The sequence below is a fragment of the Lonchura striata genome, chromosome 15 (genome assembly GCF_050655825.1).
Source record: "Lonchura striata isolate lonStrDom1 chromosome 15, ASM5065582v1, whole genome shotgun sequence".
NCBI lineage: Eukaryota > Metazoa > Chordata > Aves > Passeriformes > Estrildidae > Lonchura > Lonchura striata.
The window spans coordinates 4879388-4891308 of NC_140717.1; the positions used below are offsets into that span (position 1 = coordinate 4879388).

Genomic DNA, 11921 nt, shown 5'->3' on the forward strand with positions numbered 1-11921 from the left:
AGAGCCTGATGAAGCTTCCCAACCACCCTCTAATCACAGTTCAAAAAGCTCTACAAATGCTCACCAAGCTTGTGCTGGAAACAGACTTTAGCCAGGAGGATCAGGATGAAGGGCAGTCCTTTCTGCAGCCACCCAACCACGGCTTTGAGCTCCGAGAGCGCCGGGGCCGGCGTTCCGGCCTGTTCCTCGGCGCCCTCCTCGGCGTGGCCGTGCCGGTCGGCCCCGGCCATGTGCAGCAGCGAGGAGCCGCGGTGGTGGCCGTGCTGGAAGTGATGCCCGGGCGCCCGGGGGTGGAACGGGGCCCCCTCGGCCCGGCCGGCCCCCTCGTCCCTCGGGGCCGGCATCTGGATGAACACTTCTCCCCCTCCGGCCGCCGAGCCCAGCACCAGCCCGGCCGGGAAGGGCGCGGAGGCGATGGAGGCCGCGGGGAGGCCGGCCAGCCCCGAGAAGAGCTGCTGAGGCGAGGCGGCCTCGGCCTTGAGGCTCTCGAACACTCCGCTCTCGTCCACGCTGGCCTCCGAGCTCAGCGTCTGGCTGCGGCTCCTGCAGCGGGCACAGGCGCCGGGGTCCCGTCAGCACCACGGGACGGCCCAGCCCCGGGTGCAGCCATTCCCCACGGCCCCAGGGACACATCACCAACGGGACGGGGCTGCCCAGGAACGCGTCTCAGAACCACAGGATCACACAAGAATGAGGTTGGAAGAGACCTCTAAGATCCTCAAGTCCAACCTATGGCCTAACACCACAACTAGACTACAGCACCAAGTGCCAAGTCCAGTCTTTTTTTAAACATATCCAGAGATGGTGATTCCACCACCTCCCTAGGAAGACAATTCCAGTATTTTATTATGCTTTCAGTGAAAAATTTTTTCCTAATATCCAACCTAAACCTTCCCTTGAGACTGTCTCGAGCTGTTCATCTTCAGCATCAGCCTCATTACATGGTTATGACAATGGGAAGATACCAGCAGCTCATGTTTTCGGCAGCAGCCAAAGAACTCCGTGTTACAAATCACTTTAAAAGCCTTTTCACTAATCACACAAAGCATATTGACAGTAGTTCTATCCAACCACTATAAGCACATTGGTTAAAAAAATGCTTGCTTATTTCAAATACAATACCTGCTTGTAAGCCTTAAAACACAATTGCACAGAGCTCCATTATTAAGCTTAGAGCTTCCTAATAGCTGTTAGATATACTTTTGCAAGATATACTTTTCTGTAGCTTAGGGAGTTATTCTATCCAAGCATTAATACACTGACCATTGTTCTATTTGTCCTCCCTTTCTACATCTTATATAACTTTTTTACTGACAAACCTTATGGCTAAAGCTTAGCTCTAATCACAGTTCTGCTGTCTCTGAGGCCTGCCTTTTGCAGCTTTCCCAAAACTCTGATCTTAAGGATTCCCACACTCTCAGAACATCCAGGTCTCCAGATGCTTTTCCATGTATTTTCTGTTGGAAGTCTCAGCTGCAGAGCTGGAGGCCGGTAACCAGATCAGAGAACCTCTCCAGACCTGACCAGAACACATCAGCTCCCTCACCAAGGAATGAAGCTCCCAAACACCCTGCTTGCTTTTGGAAATAAACAAAGAAATAATACATCCAGTACCAAATCCAGTATCGTCTATAGTGATTTGAGTATTTAAAGAAAAACATACAAAACCTCATGGAACCTGACACTGTACGACCAAGTTGAGTCATACTATAAACAAACAACCAAGCTAACTCAAAGCAATGACCTACCCCTAAAATCCTCTGTCTTTATTTTGGGATAAGCACTACCTGCCCACTGATGAATTGCACCAGAAGAGACAGAATCACCAGGGGAAGAGAAGTGTTGAGAGCTGCTTTGTGTGTCCCTGACCTGACACAAAAGTGAAGGATGTACTCACAGGTTCAGATAAATTCTTCTATTTTTATATTTTTGGTAAATTGGACATGGATGTACCCAAATTACTGGGCAGAACTGGTTCTGCCACTGATTCTTTCCTAAGCGTGCTGGAATACAGCCAGATTCCAAAAAGAAAGTCTAAATACCTTTATCTTAACAGTAAGAGTCAACAGGGTTTTTTTCTTCACTAGAAGTCAATACAAGGAAAGTTTAGGTGAGAGGGAACAATGCAAATAACAAGTACAATGATCACCAGGCAGTAAATGCCTGACAGACAGCAAACACTTCTCTAACCTGCAAAAGGAGAGTAAACAACAAATAAACCTCAGCAAGAGGCAAAGCCCACAAGTAGGGCGTGTGGTCTCTCCTGATTTGAATCCTGGGAGATCTCTGACTTTAGGAACAGCACTTACAAGTTGAGACAGCACAGCCTGGGCCCTCAACCTTCTCTCCCCCATGGGTTCCAAAGCCTCCCCAGGGCACAGAGCTCTGCCTTTCACCTCCCTCTGGGGACACCCTCAAACCTCTCTGGGCAAACCTGCCCACTAAGCAAACTCCTAATAAGGCTTTTTGTAGCTTCACCCCATTCCCACTGCATCTCCACAGGCTCCTGCAAGGAATCCAGTCAACAAGACATTGCACACCTTGCTCTGGTCCAAAATATTCATCAGGCAGGCCTTTAAATTCACACCTAACATTAGAACTCAGGGGTGTCTACACAGCTTATGGCTGGGAATGTAACAAACAGTCTGGGAGGAACCCAGTGCTACAAATAAAGACGCAGCTATACTTTGGAATAACATTGCCAGGATACACGAGTGTGCTTTCAGCAGGAAGGAATTAATCTGTGACATATTTATAAACAAACAAGTTTTTTTTGTTGAAATTGTGAGGCTGCTGAAGTTAACAGAAGTGAAGACCAGTGGTAACAGCATTTCCTTCTACAGTCAGAAAAACTTCACACTATGTTCCTGGTGATGTATTTACCCTGTTAAAAATCAGAAGCATCATGTAGAAAAAAAAAGAAGATGGCTTTCTTTCCCCTGAACTTAAGAATGGTACCATGCTAGCAATGGCCATGACATAAGGCTTCAACTCTAATGGCAAAAGCACTATAGAAAATAAAATATTTACTAATGATCTTTCACTTAAAATCTCAGCTCAAACAGAGCAATGAAATTTGTTAGTTCTATCTTTGTCTTGGAGTAATTAGATTAGTTTCTTCTTCAGGAATAAAAATTTAAAAAGTCATACTCCAACTCTGGGAAAGCACCAGGGAATATTTAGTACTAGAACAACAACAGTGGCAAGGCTCCCTTGCTGATGTTATAATTACAGAAACAAATTAGAGGTATTCTAAATATTACATACACGAAGATAGACTCTGGGAAGATGCAAAGGGTCACACAAACTCTTTATAAAACACTAAGTCAGAGCAGTTGGGAGCTTCAGACCAGCAGACTTTTAAAACACCTCAATAAGAGAAGTGTAAATGGTTCCTGTTCACACAGGTCCATCCCTGCACACTGATAGTGCTCAGGGTCCCCACAGGACAGGGCCATGAATCCAAAACCCCTATTCCAAGCTCCACACATCTTGCCCATGCTCAGCCAGCTGTGTGCCAGCTGTGCCATCCTGGATCACCCTGAAACACTGTGGCTGGCAGCAATCAGTGAGCAACAGCAAGGAAAAAAGTAAACTTGTCTCTAGAATCCCCAGACTCGAGCAGAGAGCCCGGCCACACCACACACATGAATTTGACTTTCTCAATTTTGAACTTTCATCTTCTAAAACACCCCCTACTCTTAAATCAAGAGCCCTCCTCTTGGGAGAGGAACACGGAGGGAAGAAGAAGGGGAAGATTTACCTTTCAGGAGGCACGGTGTCCGTGTTGCTGCTGTGCCGCCTCTGCATTTTCCTCAAAACCCTAAAACACAACACGCTCAACATGAGCCCTGTGGCTCAGCAAATCCCAGAGTGGAGACTGGCACAGGCCCTGGGGGCAGAGGGCAGTGGGACCCGCTCAGCTGGGGACATGGCTGGCAGCAATCATTTGCTTCTGCTCCAGAGCACCTTGGGCTCCCATTTGGTTCTCAGTAGACTTGAAGAGACAGCTCTGAATGGCAAACGGGGGTACACAGGTGTCCAGGGGGCAGGAGTCACTCAGGTCCCCTCCTGTAGGGAGTGGCAGTCACCAGCAGGGATGGCATGGCCTGCCAAGGAACATGGGCACAGCCAACAGTGGCTCTCGATGTGACCCGTGACTCAACAGCCTCTTGGGAAATCAGGTCCAGTCTTCTTTTTCTGCAGGAGCTTGCTCTGCAAAGCAAAACTGAGAGGGAGGAAGAAAAAGAAAATGTGTAAACATTTTTAATGAAAATAATAGAATTATCTCATTACAATATTCTTTTAAACAAGCAACTCATTCATTTTAATCTACAAAGCCTGGACAATAGGCCCAGAGTACAATAGCTACTTAATAAAATGTAAAGACTAAGATCTAAATACTCTTGAATATAAAAAGTTATAACATTACTCATAACACATGACAATATACATAAAGATGTGCAGCCCATGTGTAAAGGCACAATGGCTCTGGGAAGGTTTGCCAGCTGTCTCAAAGCACAGTACCTGACGAGCAGCTTTATCCAGAGGTGACAGGTGCCACACTGGCAGGATGAAGCCCAGGAGCGTGCAGACAATTCACAGGTGTAGCACCTCAGACAGTCTGGGCCAGCCCAGATTTCAAACTCATCCCAGGTCCTCCCTCGCAGCCAGTGACTGTCAGCACCTGGCCGCAGTGCTCACACAGGCCCACCTGGAGGAAGCACACAGAAACAGCAATTTTCAGCACAGCACTAAGAGTTTTACCTCTCCATCTAACTGGGAAAGGCAGAGAGGTGCAGGAACCCTCAGTGCTTCAAGCCCTGCCCATGTGCATGGCCCAGCAAAGCTGTTTTCCTCTGGGACTGGCTCCTGCAGCCCTGCTTCCCACACAGGCGCTCCCAGAGCTGTACTCTGCCTCCACTGCGTAGTACACACAGCTCGTATCTCACACACACCTGAGAGTGGCTCGAATAAATACAACATACATGTATTTATACATACGTGCACTTGTATCACAGAACATATAACACACATGTAGCACAATAGATATTTTATATATCCATCTGTACATACATATATGTACAAATGCATATACATACATATATTTGTATATATACCTATGAATATATATGTTTACACATATACATACATACATATATATTGATGTATGGGTATAGATCTGTTAATGTATACCTACATACCCATCTATTAACAATCCCATACATATCTATATGTATATATATACATGTATATACATATATATCCAGACATATCTATTAACACGGTTCTAAACATACACACAGATATACACATCTACATATGTACACACCATATACATAGTATGCATATACACATATGCATAGATATACATACATAAAGATACACATACATACACGTACACATAGTTCTATATACATTTATATACATACATATCTATTAATATGGTTCTATACATACACATGCACATGTAAATAGATATATACAAAGTATAAATATATAAATATACATACACATGTATGTATAGGTATACATACATGTATATACATATATATAGACATATCTATTAATATGGTTCTATACATATGCATACATATATACACCTATATGTACACATACATATATACATACAGAGATATAAACCTATATACACACAGATATACATACATACATGTATATACATATACATATTAATATGGTTATATACCTATGCATACATATATACATAGTATACATAGAGAGATATACACCTATATACATAAAGATATACATACGTGTATATATAAATATCTAATAATACGGTTCTATAGATATGCATACATATATAAACTTATATGTACACATACATATATACACAGTATACATATAGATATATAGATATATAGATATACACACATTTATACACAGAAATATCTATTAATACAGTTCTGTACCTATGCATACATATATACACCTATATGTATACATACATATATACACAGTATACATATAGAGGTATACACCTATATATATATAGATATACATACATGTATATACAGAAATTAAAACGGTTCTTTCCCTATGCATACATATATACATCTATATAGACACATGCATGTATAGATATACTCCTATATACATATATATACACGGATACATATATACATATACATATATACATATATATATACATATATATATATATATATATACATATATATATATATATATATATGTATATAAAAGCATACAATTCTATACGTACACACATATATACATGCACACACAGACATACGCCAGGCCTTTTTTCCCGGTGGGAAGGAGGTTCCCGCAGGAATCCGTAGCGCAGCGCCCGGCCCGGCGGTGCCGGTACCCAGCGGTGCGGCTCGGCTCGGCTCGGCTCGGCCCGGCCCGGCGCCGCCCCGCGCACGCCCGGCCGCGGTTTCCGCCCGCCCCGCCCCGCGGCGGAAGCGCTCGGGCCGCGCCGGGGCCGCGCCGGGGCCGCGCCGGGGCCGCGCCGGGGCCGCGCCGGGGCCGCGCCGGGGCCGCGCCGGGGCCGCGCCGGGGCCGCGCCGGGGCCGCGCCGGGGCCGCCCGGGCTCGGCGGCGCTCGCTGCGGGCCCGCCGGTGATGCCGGCCCCGCGCCCGCGCTGCCCCGCGCCCGGCCATGCTGCCCTGCGGGGCCGTGCTCTGGCGGCGGCTGCTCAGGAAGCGATGGGTCCTCGGCGTGGTCTTCGGGCTCTCGCTCGTTTATTTCATCAGCAGCACCTTCAAGCAGGTCAGTGCCGGCCCCGCACGCCGCGGGCTGGGGTAAAACGTGCCGTGTGCCACGGTGGCTGTCGTTCTTCAGGTGCTGTCAGCGCTCTCCTGGGTCGTGCTGCCGTAAGGGTGGCGTTATAGATACTTAATGGGGTTTAAAATAGGAATGGCCGATTCTGTGTTTGAACCAAAACTGGGAAAAGAATGTCTCCACTGGGTTTGGTGGGTGTTGTTGTTGTGTCTCTTGGGGGTGGTGATTCCACTGGCAAAGGGCTCATGAAAGAGAAATACGTTCAGCTGTGGTTATTTAATATAATGCCTGCTACTTTTGTGGTTGTAGTGACTGAGTTCAGCTGTGTTAGCTGATCCATGGTGAACTGGAATATCCTGACTTTACTGGACTGCTTGTCTTCCTGTTGTGTATACTGTTAAGTATATATGTGTGTATATGCATGTAGTATAAAATACTGCAAGTAGTAAATTGTTTGCACCGTTGGTGCTAGAATTTCCTGTGCTGTGGAGTTTACAACTACAAGGCATCTTTAGTCCTGGGAGAGGCACGTGGATTGAAGTGGCAGGAGGAACTGGTATGTTTGGTGGCATTCCTGTTTTTCTTGCAGGAGGAGAGGATGGTGAGAGATCGGACTCTCCTCCAAGTGCAGGAGCATGAGCAGCCCATCATGTGGAAGGTGAAGTTCAGCTCGGGGAACAGCAGTCAGCTGAGCAACCAGTGCAGGAACTCTGTGCAGGGGAAGCTCCTCATTACAGATGAACTGGGTATGGTTGATATTTAGTTGAATTTATTCTGCATCTGGCACTGCTGAATGCTGTTTTGTCTGTCTGACTGCTGGTGGCACTTTGATGTAACAACTGCTGTTTATTAAGGCATTTTCACTCAGCCCTTGGCCTGCTCTCCTCTGGCTGCCTCGATTTCCCTGTGGCTGCAGATGCTGCTGCTTTGGTTCTGTGCACACCAGACTCAGGCCCAGGGCTGTGAGAGTGTGACTGTGACCACCTTAAAGCCAAAGAGTTCCAGTTACCTTTGCACAGAGCCCAGACATTGAGTCCTGCTCAATTTGCTGTGGTTGCTTGCAGAGCTCTTTGTGTCTCCCTGCAGTGTGCTCCTGCTGTCAGGGGAGTTAGGAGAGCAACTGAGGAAGCCTTGGCCGTGTACGGAGGCAGCTCAGGGCTGGTGTAATTAGTGCTCAGGCACAGTTAATGAGCTTGTCTGACCCTTGTAAGCCCAAGGTTATTAACCACTTGTTTGAAGCAGTAGAAGTTAAAGACTCTTTCCTGCCCTGCACTGTGCTTGTTGCTTAGACCTGGATCTTTCTTGGCCACAAATCAAGGCTATAGAAAACCCACTGCATCTTTGGTGATTTGCATCAATGTTAAATTTGGCACTGCCTGACTTAGTGCCAGTTCATAAGATCTCTAAAAATTACAGATCTCTCAGAGTCTAACACTGTGGTAGGACCATTTCCATAAGGATATACACCATATTTCTATACTGTTAAGGATTCTACTCAGCAATGAATATTACACTGTCCTGCATGGCTAAATCTAAGTCTCTTCATACTGAACTGTAAAGGAATTATCCAGACACAGCCCCGTTGTAAAAACATGGTTTTTTTCCAATATAACCAATGCCAATCTCATTCCCTCTTTCACAACAAAGAACTGTGCCCCAAAAAATTCAGAATTTAAATAATCTGCATTTAAATACTCCTGGTGTATATACAACACTGCTCTCCATTTCAAAGAGTGGCTGCATAGGACTGAGGGGGATCATCATCTACTAAATGACACACAAACCTGCTCTTGAGGAATGTGATTCCTACTGCAGATTTCTGTAGAACATACAGGGGGGTTTGCCTTGCCAGTTGTCACTGCTGCTGCTGTTTTTCAGGCTACATCTGTGAGAGGAAGGACCTGCTGGTGAATGGCTGCTGCAACGTGCACGTGCCCAGCACGAAGCTGTACAGCTGTGACAGCTGCCTGCCCAACGGCTGCTGCAGCATCTACGAGTTCTGCGTGTCCTGCTGCCTGCAGCCCAGCAAGGTGATGCCCTTCCTCCTGCTTTCCAGGTGTTCTCAGCTGTTGGCTCCCTCTGTGGCTAAAAGTGCTTCTTTGTGAGGAGCTTTTCCCTTAGAGGGACAGTTCCTTTTCTTGGGAGGATGAGGAAAAACTCCAAGGAGCGTATGGCAAACTATAAATAAAGCTTTAACAAAACTCATCCTTCCCACCTTATGGAGAATACTGGGGGCCTAGAAAAGTGTTTCAGCTTCAGGGGAATTGCATTTGCTGAAGGGAAATGGATGCAGAAGAGTTATTCCAGCCACTATTAGTTTTGTAATTGGCATTTCCCCTTTTTCTGTGAGCTCCTAGATTCTTGTCCTGCTGCTGGGGTTCTGAGGCATGAGCCTTCCAGTGCTTGCTAGAAATCCTAAGTGGAATTGCTTACTCTACCTCTGATACCTGGGCTTTGTAGGCTGGGGTGGGCTTTGATTACTCCTTGCTGAAGCAGACTGTTTCTGATTTTTGCCTTCTCTTTGCTGGCCACTTCAGCAACATCTCCTGGAGCGGTTCTTGAACCGGGCAGCGATTGCGTTCCAAAACCTCTTCATGGCAGTGGAAGATCACTTTGAGCTGTGTCTGGCCAAGTGTAGGACTTCATCACAGGTGAGGCACCAGCACATGTCCAGGGCCCAGAAAGTGCCCTTGGGAAATGGGGCTCAATCCTGTGCATGGCTGGTATGTCGTGTTTGTGTTTTCATCAAAGCTGAAGCTAAGGCTGAGAGCCAGTCTGAAGCAAAGCATGTATTTAGAGCAGGATGAGTTCCACATTCTCTTCAGAAAAGAGGGGCTTAATTAAAAACAGAATGAGTTCAATTACCAGTGGAGATCTCAGATGAGTTCTGGGGAACATCTCATTAGGATGAAGACAGTGAGAGCTGTTCCCAGTAGCCTCAGAATGCTCTTTATTTAGTGGTACAGCTGGAGACCAACCATGTGCTGACAATCACCTGCACAGTAACTCGAAAACTATGTTGTAATTTCTTTGTTTATTAAGGACACAGGTGGACTTCTGTTACCCATGTGATTTTATTAGAAGTTTTGGTCTAAGCAAGCAGTGGCCCTTTTAGAAAATGCTGTTGGCCATATCCTACAACTTCAGTATTTCAGGCAGCAGTAGGGATGGACTGCAAACAAAGGATAGAGTTCCAAATGTCTCCAAAGCTACTGGGATTTTTTACCCATAAAATCTGAACTTTACCTTTTGTCAAGAAAAATGCACACATCTCAAGTTGCAACTTTGTTGTGCTCTGCTTGCTTAGAACATTTGATGATACTGCCTAAACAGATCTAATTTTTTTTAATGAGTTCTGTTCCCACCTACTTGGATAATCTTTTGAAAAGGAGGTTCTGGTTCAACATTGCAGTGCTGTAATAGATCAGCTGGCAATGCAGAGTTCTTTGACACCAAAGGCATTCTGATGTGTAGAAGAATTTGGGATTATTTTTTTTTGCCTGTACATAAACTCTGTGCAGTTTTTCCCTCAGTGAAGGGATGCCCTGTTTCACTGTGTGTATAATTGTCAAAATTCCTCCTTTCCTGGCAGAGTGTGCAGCATGAGAACACCTACAGAGACCCAATTGCCAAATACTGCTATGGGGAGTACCCCCCAGAGCTCCTGCCTGTTTGAGAGCTGCAGGTCTGAGCAGCAGAAGGAAGGAACTGGAGCCTTGAATCCCAAAGAACAAGACAGCAGCTGTTGCTTTACCCAAGCCTCTGTGTAAAAAACTTGCCTTGTATGTGGGGGCAAACCCAGAGGTGAAGAGAGGAAGTAAGGAACTTCTTCAGGACTGAATCTTGCTTTCTTCAATTTATTCTGCACCTGCTTTGGAATGCTGGTACTGTGCCAGTGCATTCTTTGAATACTTCCTCTAAATGTCAGGAATCATGGAGTCAATCTAGGCTATAGAACATCATGGGAAAAGATATCTAATGTGGCTTTGCAGCTGTAAATGAAGGTTCAGTTGTGTCTCTGCAGTCCAGAGACTTTCCAGAGGGACAGCAGTAACTGGAGGACTTTTCAGAGGGCAAAGCATGCCCACTGTGCTTCTCTCTCTGGAGCCCTTCTTGACATGCATGGTGTATGCTACATATGTAATTATGAATTATTTATTCATTTTATATGGGTCACTGGCTGAAAGTATGGATGCTTTGCATAGCTAGTTGTGGATGCCTTTCAGTCCCTGCTTTGCTGTGTCAGCTAGAAGGGATAATATTAGATCCTGACTAAAGTTGTTAGGGCTTTTTTTTCCTCCTTAGTCTAAAGGAATTGTGTTGGGATTTGTCACTATAGTACTTATGTTCCTCTTAGTGAGTTTAAACCATTCAGAACTCCAATGGAGTTGTTCTGCCACAGTCCCAAAGCACAAGAGAATAGCAGGGATCTGCCTAGGATGGGATGTTTATTGTCTCTAAACACTTTCCTTGTTACTCTGCAGCAGTTTCCTCAAAGAGGAGTCCAGTTTGGTGAGCAGCTCTCTGCTGTCCACTTGCTGACAGAGAGCAGGGAAGATTTGTTTGCTTGAACTTGTTCAGGCCTTGCTATTTCAAATGTACTTCACTCCTGGTTGTGCAGGAGGCCAAAGGGTGGAGCTGAGCTCTCCACAGCACCTTTCCCAGACCTGCCTGTGCCTTCCCACACTGCTGCAGTGAAGGAGGCAGGGTGGTCTGTCAGCCTGCTCCAGCTCCGTGGTGATTCTGACGCATCCCGAAATGTTTCACATCTGCATCTCCTTTTAGCCCTTGGAACCCCCTTGCACCAAATTTGATCTTCACCTTTGACAAACATAATAAACAGGACTCAGTTAAGAAGATAAGAATTCACTATCCTGTGCTTGCTTTACACAGTACAGTGCCCAGCTCCTGCCACTATACCTCAGGTAATTGAGAAAGGAAGAGGGCAACCTGCGGCCAGGAGTTTAGGATAAAAGGTGGCTGCGTTCTCTGAAATCTCGACAGAGACCCCACGGGGCTATGGCGTAGTGGACTCTCTCCCTGTAATCGAATAAATTTGCAGGACTCCTCTGTTTCCTTTGTGGACACTGGCTTTTCATAGCGCGGTCTTTTCGCACATGCTGGTCACAGGAGCAGGGCAGCGGCCCGACGCG

The 11921-nt window shown here is 45.9% G+C and overlaps 2 protein-coding genes across 12 annotated transcripts in view; one reads left to right on the forward strand and one right to left on the reverse strand.

Moving 5' to 3' along the window:
* Positions 1-6426, reverse strand: part of RNFT2 (ring finger protein, transmembrane 2) — a 36417-nt gene extending 29991 nt beyond the window's left edge. For 7 of the 10 annotated variants that reach the window (XM_077787122.2, XM_085592975.1, XM_085592972.1 and 4 more), the window contains exons 1-4: positions 6275-6426; positions 4528-4714; positions 3764-4228; positions 65-543 (exon numbers count right to left, since the gene is read on the reverse strand). In XM_077787122.2, coding sequence (XP_077643248.1) covers positions 65-543; positions 3764-3846 — 562 coding nt within the window. In that variant the 5' untranslated portion in view covers positions 3847-4228; positions 4528-4714; positions 6275-6426. Of the gene's footprint in view, positions 1-64; positions 544-3763; positions 4229-4527; positions 4715-6244 lie in introns of all 10 variants that reach the window. The other 3 variants (XM_085592976.1, XM_085592971.1, XM_085592970.1) reach the window with 3 other exon arrangements.
* Positions 6427-6543: 117 nt separating this feature from the next.
* Positions 6544-11840, forward strand: SPRING1 (SREBF pathway regulator in golgi 1). 2 transcript variants are annotated; one of them, XM_085592978.1, is made up of 6 exons: positions 6636-6756; positions 7078-7164; positions 7358-7514; positions 8647-8798; positions 9306-9419; positions 10361-11840. In XM_085592978.1, the coding sequence occupies exons 3-6, from the start codon at positions 7367-7369 to the stop codon at positions 10442-10444; spliced, it is 498 nt and encodes a 165-aa protein (XP_085449104.1). In that variant the 5' UTR covers positions 6636-6756; positions 7078-7164; positions 7358-7366; the 3' UTR covers positions 10445-11840. The 2 variants fall into 2 exon arrangements, with proteins under 2 accessions (XP_021405437.1, XP_085449104.1); XM_021549762.4 differs by lacking the exon at positions 7078-7164 and having other exon boundaries at positions 6544-6756.
* The last annotated feature ends 81 nt before the right edge of the window (positions 11841-11921 follow it).